This window comes from Eumetopias jubatus, unplaced genomic scaffold (assembly GCF_037043125.1).
Source record: "Eumetopias jubatus isolate StellerSeaLion01/CBP00866 unplaced genomic scaffold, mEumJub1_p1.0 scaffold_8, whole genome shotgun sequence".
Classification (NCBI taxonomy): domain Eukaryota; kingdom Metazoa; phylum Chordata; class Mammalia; order Carnivora; family Otariidae; genus Eumetopias; species Eumetopias jubatus.
The window spans coordinates 79,171,228-79,181,042 of NW_028274814.1; the positions used below are offsets into that span (position 1 = coordinate 79,171,228).

Genomic DNA, 9,815 nt, shown 5'->3' on the forward strand with positions numbered 1-9,815 from the left:
GTTCGGCCGAAGCGGGACACGCGGAGGAGGGCAGCTCCGGGCTCTAGGGGGCGCGCGGCCCACCTCCAGAGGGCTGACCCCGACGAATCTACCCAGCTCCCGGAGGCGTCGCCGCGCCCAGGCTGGGGATTGGCTGACTCTGAGTCGGCGAGAAAGACCGTCTTTTCTCTGGTGACTGAGTATCCTAAAAGTTCCAGTTCTAGAGCTGGAGTCACCAAAGACCCTCTGTCAATGGAGAATGGCTACAACCCCCAGAATTCAACAGTCCTCTCCGAGAGGAAGACCGATCTGAGGATGCGTAGTAAGGGTGACTGGCCCGGAAGCGCAAAGGCGGCGACCGGCCGAGCTGCGGCGTGCGCAGGCTCCCTGCTCAGTGGGCGGCTTTGTGTTGGTTCGGGCGCGCGCTGACCTCTCTCGCGTCGGGAGCTGAGTCCTAGAGGGTAAGCGGGACGGGTGGGAGGCAGAAACGCCAGCTCGCCGCGCCCGTAGCGCCCCCAGGAAAGGCCGCTACCCTCGCGTACGTGGTCCGGCGTGCTGCGTCCGGCTGCGCTAGGAAATTGCGCAGGCTGTGCTGGCCGAGGCCGCGGCTAGACGCCGGGAAGCGGCAGCACCCAGGTACGCCGTTGCCAGGGCCCCGCAGGGGCCGCGCGTCCGCTGAGGCGCCCCGTCTCGGGCCGGCCTTTGTTTACCCATCCTCCCACGCCCCGGCCTTCAGTGCCCTTGAGATCCCTGAGTATCCTGCGCCGCGGAGCGCGAGCCGCCAGCCGCACCGCTTCCAGCCCAGCAGAGCCCTGACAGCCGTAGGTTCCTGTCAAACCTTGACTCCAGCCCGGCGTCTTGGCCCTCCAAGCTCTGACTTCAGTAGCTCTGACCCTTCCTTGCCTTACAGTCATTTGCGCCTTGGTGTGCGGCTCTTCCGGGCACCCTTCGTGCTGATGGATTAGACAGCTCCACTCCTTTGCCGCTTTCAGCTCCCGGAATGCTCTCCCTCTTCCCTGCTGGTATAAATCCTGTCTGCTCTTCTAAAGGACACAGCCACACCTCCCTCCCCCGCTTACTGCTAACTTCTTGAGCCCCCACCTTTTCTCTGAGCTCTCACTTCGCTTCTTCTCTTCTGGTCGCCGCCCGCCTTCTACGTTATGTAACCGAATTAGGGATCTATGGCTTTTCCCCATCAGCTATAAGCTGCTTTGAGACAGAAGACTTTCTCTTCTCTGTGGCTTTCATAGCAGGAGTAAAAGGTAAACAGATAAATGAGTAAATCTAAGCGGAGGTGGATGGAACACATTTGAGGAAATGATTTCCAGGGGCGCCTGGGTGGCTCAGTCGGTTGAGCGTCTGCCTTGGGCTCAGGCCATGATCTCCAGGTCTTGGGATTGATTGCCCCCCCCACCCCCGTAGGGCTCCCTGCGCAGCGGGGATTCTGCTTCTCCCTCTGCTTGTTCTCTCTCTCTCTGTGTGTGTCTCTCTGTCTCAAATGAATAAAGAAAATCCTTAAAAAAAAAAAAAAAGAAAAAAAATGATTTCCAGAGGAGAAGAACCCCGAGGCTTGAGGTACTCCCATGTTTAGGGGGCCGAAAAAGAGAAGAGCCTGAACTTTGCAGATTGCACTCCTATGGAATTTTCCATACTGGTACTTGCGTTTTTTTTTTTTATTTTTTTATTTTTTTTATTTTTTTAAAGATTTTATTTATTTATTTGAGAGAGAGAGAGAGAATGAGAGATAGAAAGCACGAGAGGGAAGAGGGTCAGAGGGAGAAGCAGACTCCCTGCTGAGCAGGAAGCCCGATGTGGGACTCGATCCCGGGACTCCAGGATCATGACCTGAGCCGAAGGCAGTCGCTTAACCAACTGAGCCACCCAGGCGCCCGGTACTTGCGTTTTATTTCCCTGTTTTTGGAAACCTTCAGTTTAACCCCATCACCCCATAACAGACCCAGCATTGACTTTTTTTTTTTCTTAAGAAAATTGATGTCTCTCAGATGACAGTGTTTTGCTAACCTCAAAAGTTTCATTTCCAAGGTAAATCCTTCTACCTGGGCTTCTAATTTCACCTTTTCCTGGGCCATCCTAGATCTTGTTCCATCCTGTCCACCTCTTTTATCCTCTGTTTAGCCACCAACTTCTTCTCTAAAGCACATTCAAATCTTCCTTACCAATAAGCAAGACATACTAGAATTTCCTTGATCTTGTTGCCTTCTCAAGCTCCTGCCTTATCATTTCTATTCCCTTAACCAGAAAATCACAAGAATTCTTATCTATGAGGTGAAGGGGTTATCCTTCTAATAATCTGTTTCTGTCTCAGAAAAATGCCTAGGCATGTGAAACTTGGGGTTTGTGGGCCTGCTGGAGCTAAGAATCTGTGCTTTGTTGGGGCGCCTGGCAGGCTCAGTCGGTAGAGCATGGGACTCTTGATCTTGCGTGGTGAGTTTGAGCCCCACTTTGGGTGTGGAGCCTGCCTTAAAGAAAAAAAAAAATCTGTGCGTTTACTTAATACCAGTTCCAGTTCAGTACACTAAATTGACTTCTACCCTAGGAATGTGTGTTTACCTGTGATCTAGTCACCTTTTCCCATCCAGTGATCCGATCTGACTAGTGTTCATCGCACTTAACTTGCAGTAATGGTTCCCAGTTTTCATTCTGGCTCAACAGGTGGGAAGGATACAGCCCACCTCTGTCAGTGGCAGGGAGTTGATACAGCAGTGATTTTCAACCAGGAGGGGAGATGTAGTTGAATAAAAAAGCCCCCCAGATGTTTCTGAAATTTCCCATCTGCTTTCTTTCACTATTTTCCTCCTTCATATCAGCATTCCCTTGGCTTCTCTCTCCGGTCTTATCCTCTGCTTTGGTGTCACTTATTATCTCTCTTTCTATCTGTAACCTAGCCTCTCTCCCAAGGTCTGTCCAGATTTGCATATCCATCTGCCTGAAAGACATCATCACATGAATGTTGGGTTGAGCATCTTAATTTTAACATGTCCAAAACCCAGTTGATGATCTTGACTGCCACTCATTGCCACTACTACCCCCATACACACAGTGATACACACCTATTTCTTTTCATTTCTTTTTCCTATTAACAGTATCCCAATCCACAGTTTCCTGATTTGCTACCTTGGAGATGTTTCAGCTTTGCCCTAATCCATTCCGTTAATAAATCTTGTTCTACTTCCAGAATAACTGCTGCATCTGTCCTCTCCTTCTCTACTGCCCTGCCTTAGCTCAGGGCCTGTGGAGAGTTTTGGTTAATGTGAAAATAGAAATCTCTCGTTGGGATTAGACAAGAGACGGAAGTGAAGTTCTAGACACCAAAATTACATCTGTTAGTAGGTCGTCTGTCATTCTCCTAGCCAAGGTGTACCATCCTTTTACTTTGTTAGCTGAGGAATGCTTCCAGCCTTCTTCCTCCAGCCCCTTGAAGAAGTGGTCCTATAACTGGTTAGCATCTAGCCAGGGTAATGGGGGGGTAGGTGGAGAAGGAATAAATGAGGAAGACATTGAAGGTTGCAGGTCTCTTTGCTGGGAGCTTGTTTACCACCTTAGTGTCCTGCTCTGCGTGTGTTTGTGTGTTTTCTTCACGGTCTCACAGCTTGGGGTCCTTTCAAACCTCAGAGAACCCAAACACAACTCTTTCTTACCTCAACCTGTGCCATTTGGTTTTCTTCCTCTGACCTTATTTAATGTCACTTTCTATAGTCATTTGGGAATATAATTCAAGGAAGCTGTCCCTCAGCTCAGCTTGGGTTCCGCTCTTAAGGAATGGCTCAACAGCAGTGTTTAGCCAACAGGACTCACTCTGAGAAGCGCTTATGTGTCTCACCCTACTCTTGACCCCCTAAACCAGCTAATCCTGAGCTTCCCTTCTTCCAAATTCTTGACCTTTAAGAAACCTATTCTCACTGATTTGTCTTTTTTTTTTAAGATTTTTATTTATTTGACAGAAACACAGTGACAGCCAGGAACACAAGCAGGGGGAGTGGGAGAGGGACAAGCAGGCTTCCCGCAGAGCAGGGAGCCCGATGCGGGGCTCGATCCCAGGACCCTGGGACCATGACCTGAGCCAAAGGCAGCCACTTAACAACTGAGCCACCCAGGTGCCCTCAGTCAGTCTTGTAATATCAATTCCCTCAACAGTGAGGAGCCTAAGAACACATTGAAGAACATTTTGTTCAGGATGAAAGAGTCCCATTTTAAACTTTATCTTATTCCCTAGTTCAGAATATCCAGGGAACTGCTAAATTAGAATTTGTCTTTTGCAAACAATTTGTTGGGGACTCAGTAAGTTTTTTTTTTAACCCTTGGGATAGGTTCTTGGTATTATGTTTGGAACTTAGAATTAATGCCATAGAAGGTTAAGTATAATTGAAATAATATAAATGTACTGTTGGCATTATTTCAGGTATATTATGGCTTACACAGATGCTTGAGGGCTAACATGGGAACTTAGCCACCACGAACAAGATTGTTTTCATGGGAAAACAAATTGGTTATTGTGTAGAAGGCTCCCATTTGATCCTCCCAGAGAGAATAATTCACTGCTAATGTTTAATCCCCAACTACCGCCATTAATTCCCTACTAGCCAGAAAAACTGATGTGTGCTTATAGTTGTATATCAATTAAGAACATTTCTGGGTGGTTCATACCAGTCCTTTATTTCACAAACATAGAGGGCCAGGTTTTACCTGTAATGTCATTCAAATGCACCTATTTCCAGCTGTGTTTCTGTATCTCCTTTGCAGACTTTATCTTTCTGAATTTTTTTTTTTTTATTTTATTTATTTGACAGAGCGCGCACCAGAGAGCACAAGCGGAGGGGAACGGCAGAGGGAGAGGGAGAAGCAGACTCCCCGCTGAGCGGGAAGCCCAATGAGGGACTCGATCCCGGGACCCCGGGATCATTACCTGAGTTGAAAGCAGACGCTTAACTGACTGAGCCACCCAGGCGCCCCTCCATCTGGCATATGTGTAGGGGCCGTTCAGAGTAGAGTGTAGACAGACTAAGCAGGATGCAGAAGTGGAGTGACCTTAAAAAGAGAAGGGGGCTGGGCAGATGAGGCCTTATTCTTGGGTCTAAATCCAGTCTCTCTTTGTAGGGGACAACATGCCAACTGCCAAGCAACTAGCTGACATTGGCTACAAGACCTTCTCTACCTCCATGATGCTCCTCACTGTGTACGGGGGCTACCTGTGCAGTGCCCGGGCCTACCGTTATTTCCAGCGGCGCAGCTCCCAGCGCCAGGCTGCAGAAGAACAGAAGACCTCAGGAGTCCTGTAGAACTGCAGGTTTTTCTCCTTGAGCAGAGAGGCCTGAGGCATGCTGTGGAATGATCTCACCTGCAATCATTTCCAAGTCGAGAAAACTAGGGCCTTAATGGTTTTCAAATCCTGCTGAGAAAAAGTGCCCCTGTTTTCTCTGGTCCTGCCAGTTTGGGGCGGCTGTGGAATCACAACAGGAATGGGAGGATGAGGCACACCTGTGGACATTAAATATTTTGCCATGTCTGTGTCTTGGTATTTTTGTTTACTTAAATAGGGTATGGAAGGCAGAGGTGGGGCCTTGACTACCAGTTTCTAGTCACGGACTGGATTTCCATCTTTTGAGCTCTTAGCACCCGTGAAGTGGGGGTATGCAGTTTTAGGAGTAGTAGTGTCAACTCATAGTCTCAGACAGAAGACTGTCCCAGCATCTCTACAAATCCCCTGGAAAGACTCAGTAACGACCACAGCTCTTCTTTGGTCAGTGACCATTCCTAGACCACTTACTGTGTCCAGGTAAAGGGGTACTCTGGCCCGCTCATGGCCACACGTGTGCCTCTCAGTTAAGGAAGGCAGAGGCCCTTGTTCAACAGCCCTATCAAAACTGCTCAGAGTGGAGGAGGCATAGTTCCCAAAGGGAAGGGTTGTTGGGCAGCCTATAGTAATGCAGTCTAGCTCCTTAGGCTCAGTGTGTGTAGCATTAGCATAGGGTTGGTTTCTCCCTATGCCGCTGCACAGGAAATCTACCTGCAGGTCTTTTTGCAGACTTGTGAAGAGGATTTGAAAGAAAACAGTGTATTCAAGGTAAAACCCAACTATGAAGAGAGCTGTTGCTGCCACTTACTCCATTTTGAACCTTGAGGCTTGCAAGTTGACTTCATTCTCATTCTTGCTAATCGCCCGAGGTAACAGTCCCCTTGGACACTTGTCATCTCTCATGCTTTCATGTGCATACTGCTCTGACCTTTGTCCTACTCCTAAACCTCTCACCTGAAAGCCCTCTTCGGTGATTTAAAAAACCCAGCTTTCCTATACCACCAGGCCTTTTACTCCTATCCTGTCTTGGTATGTTAACCAAGAACTCCATGGCCTCTGCTTTCTCACTTCTTCTATGGGAGGGTCACCATTCTCCCAGCTCCCCCGTGCACTTTCAAAAAAGTGTAACATGAGTCTTTTTTTTCATCCCTTCCTCTGCCTCCACCCTCCCCCCGCCCTCTTTTTTTTTTTTTTTAAGATTTTATTTATTTATTTGACAGGGAGAGAGATAGCTAGAGAGGGAACACAAGCAGGGGGAGTGGGAGAGGGAGAAGCAGGCTTCCCGCTAATTGGGGAGCCCCATGCGGAGCTTGATCCCAGGACCCTGGGAACATGACCTGAGCCAAAGGCAGATGCTTATCGACTGAGCCACCCAGGCGCCCCTACGTCATTCCTTTTTGAGATACTCTCTTACATTCTGATTTCTGCTCTAGAACTTGGAGAATTTTTTTTTAAAGATTTTATTTATTTGACAGAGAGACACAGCGAGAGAGGGAACACAAGCAGGGGGAGTGGGAGAGGGAGAAGCAGGCTTCCCGCCAAGCAGGGACCCCAATGCGGGGCTCGATCCCAGGACCCTGGGATCATGACCTGAGCTGAAGGCAGACACTTAACAACTGAGCCACCCAGGCGCCCCTAGAACTTGGAGAATTTAAGTCTTGATTCCTTCTATTTTCTTCCAGTCTGTCAGCCCTTTCTTGACTTAAACTGATTTCCTGTCCAGCGTGTGCACATAGCAGAGCCCCTAAACAGTTCCACTGCAGTCTTTGCCTCATTACCCTTTTCAGTCCCAGGCCTTGCTCCATTAGTTGTCTCTAATTCATACTCTTCTTTCTTCTCAGTATACAGACTTGCTTAAGGCCCACCACCTCCTACCAAAACAAACTACTCAAGATTATTTAAGAAATCTATGTGATGCCACTTCCACAGACTTGAAATTCCTTCCACCAATACCATTGTGTTGAAACTCCTGGTTAACATGGCCTCTATTGTGTCACACCCACTGATGATTTCAGTCCTTCCCTGGCTGTTTCAAAGCTGCACTGAAGTTCTGATTTGGCCACAGGGTGGGACCACTATCTTGTTTTCCTCCTATGTCTTTGACTTTTCCTTTTGATTTCCTTTGGGAATTTCTGCCCACTTTAAACACTGATGTGCTTCAAAGTTTTGTTCTTAGACCATTGCTCTCCTTCTGTATGTTTTTCCTAGATTATTCTAGGTACTCAATTGTTTTAACATGAAAATAGTTAAGTGCTCAGTGTTGATATTCCAACTCTACCATTCTAGCTATATTGCAGTAGGCCAGTTACTTTTAACTCCTCAGTTTACCTCTTGTCTAATTGGAATTAAAAAAATAATAGTTCCTAATTTAAGAGATTAATTTAAAGATTAAATGCAAATTAAGTATTTCTTTGTCTGGCATATGATAAGCACTCAGTAGATGTCAGCTGTTGATGCCTACTGCTGACCTCCAAATCTGTATCTTCCAAATAGACCTTTTGGGCTTCAGCTATACCCAGTTGCTTGACATATCTACTTGAATACCCTATAGTCCTCTCTGACTTGGTGTGTCTACCACTAACCACATTCCTTCTTGTGTCCAGGACCTATTTTTTCCCCCTACTTTAGTTAATGATGCTATCATCAAGTCAGAAATAATTGGAGTTTTTTGTTTTTGTTTTTTAAGATTTTATTTATTTGACAGCGAGAGCAGGAATACAAGCAGGGGGAGTGGGAGAGGGAGAAGCAGGCTTCCCGCTGAGCAGGGAGCCTGATGTGGGGCTTGATCCCAGGACCCAGGGATCATGACCTGAGCCACCCAGGCGCCCCAATAATATGAGTTTTATTAGACTTCCTGTATCCTCCCAACCAAGTAATTGTCTTTGTAATTTTTACCATTTAAACATCTACTTAATCAGTTTAATCCTTATCATTTCTTATAGTTTTGCAGAAGCCTTTTAGAGGTCTTGATTCCAGTCTTGACCTCATCAGATTTATCTGCCAGATTGTTATCAGAGACCTCTGTTTGGAACTAACTTGATTACGGCACTCTCTTGCTTTTGATCTCCTCTGAAGCTCAACCATAGACAACAGGTTAAGAATCTTTGACCTGTAGAGTCAAGTCCGGACTCCTTAGTATGGCATATGAGGTGTGGATGAATAGGTCATTTGTCGTGGTATAATAAACTCAGAAACAGATCAGCATGTATGTGAGAAATTGAGTATGATAGAGTATCACAAACCCATGGGGAAAACTCCATGTTGTGGAGATGGAGATTAGGATTATATATATATATATGATTGTAAAAGTACAAAAAAAATAGATTGAAAGGACACACCAAACTCACAATAGTAGTTATATTGGGGGTGAGGTGAGGTGGAGTAGGGCAGAGGTAGAAGGGGTCTTAAATGACAACTGTTTCTTCTATTCACAAGACTTCTGACACCAAATGTGTTTTTCCCACACAGAACAATTTTCCCACCTCTGCAGACAGCAGCTGAGTCCCACAATTCAGTTCTGCCCTTAGCTACCTGGAGTTAGCACAGACCCCACAGGTTAAAGGCTTAGTCTCACAAGACTGGCTCCCACTTAAGACGCCAATCACAAGTAGTAGGTCCCCAGGTTATCCACACTCTGCCTGTCTTGGCTACAAATCAGTTCCCATGATGACCTTAGGTTTGGTCATTTGTTATAATGGCTCACAGAGCTGAACTAGGGAAACACTTTATTATTCCTGGTTTATTATAAAGGATACCACTCCGAAACCGCCAAATGGAAGAGATGATTAAGGCAGGGTAAAGGCATACCACCCTATCAACACCTTAGTGTGTTCACCATCCCGGAAGCTCTCTCAACCCCAGTGTTTAGGGTTTTTGTGGAGGTCCCATTACATAAGCACGATTGATTAAATCATTGGCCGTTGGTAATTAGCTCAGTCTCCGACCCGTATCCCCAGCCTGAAAGTTGGGAGAGTGAGGCTGAGAATTATAGTCCTCTAATTATGCCTTTGGTCCTGTTGCTATGGCAATCACCTCCCATCCTGAAACTAGCTAGGGGCCCACCAAGTCACCTCATTAACATACAGACATCACTCTGGAGATTAGAGGTCTTAGAAACTGCCAATAACTGGGGAAGAAGACCAAATGTGTATGTATGTATTGCTTTCTTTTTTTAAGTAAACTCTGCCCTCAACATGGGGGCTTGAACTCAAGCCGGAGATCAAGAGTCACATGCTCTACTGACCGAGCCAGCCAGGTGCCCCTGTGTTTCTTATATCACCATGTCACAGGTCTCTAATTTTGTACTTCCTTTACAAGTAAGACTGGAGATAAGACAAAATGTTAGAGATGTTAATTCTGGGTGTTGGAAATAATGGGAGTATATATTATTCCTTGTTTTTCTGCATTTTTTCCCCCAAATGCTCAAAGAAAAACTTGGGGGGAAATATTTTTGATGGCTTCCTGTTCACTACAGTTGTTCTTAGCCGAAGTAGTAATCCCCCCCCTCCACCCATGACCACCT

General features: G+C 46.6%; 1 protein-coding gene across 2 annotated transcripts; it reads left to right on the top strand.

Annotated features, from left to right (window-relative positions):
- Positions 1–170: 170 nt before the first annotated feature.
- Positions 171–5,503, top strand: COX14 (cytochrome c oxidase assembly factor COX14). Of its 2 annotated transcripts, none has more exons than XM_028125420.2 (2): positions 171–440; positions 5,095–5,503. In XM_028125420.2, the coding sequence occupies exon 2, from the start codon at positions 5,103–5,105 to the stop codon at positions 5,274–5,276; it is 174 nt and encodes a 57-aa protein (XP_027981221.1). In that variant the 5' UTR covers positions 171–440; positions 5,095–5,102; the 3' UTR covers positions 5,277–5,503. The 2 variants fall into 2 exon arrangements, with proteins under 2 accessions (XP_027981221.1, XP_027981223.1); XM_028125422.1 differs by lacking the exon at positions 171–440 and adding an exon at positions 447–615.
- The last annotated feature ends 4,312 nt before the right edge of the window (positions 5,504–9,815 follow it).

What these genes read in the sequence shown, in the direction of transcription:
- COX14 (XM_028125420.2), top strand. Translation starts at nt 5,103, where the DNA reads ATGCCAACTGCCAAGCAACTAGCTGACATTGGCTACAAGACCTTCTCT.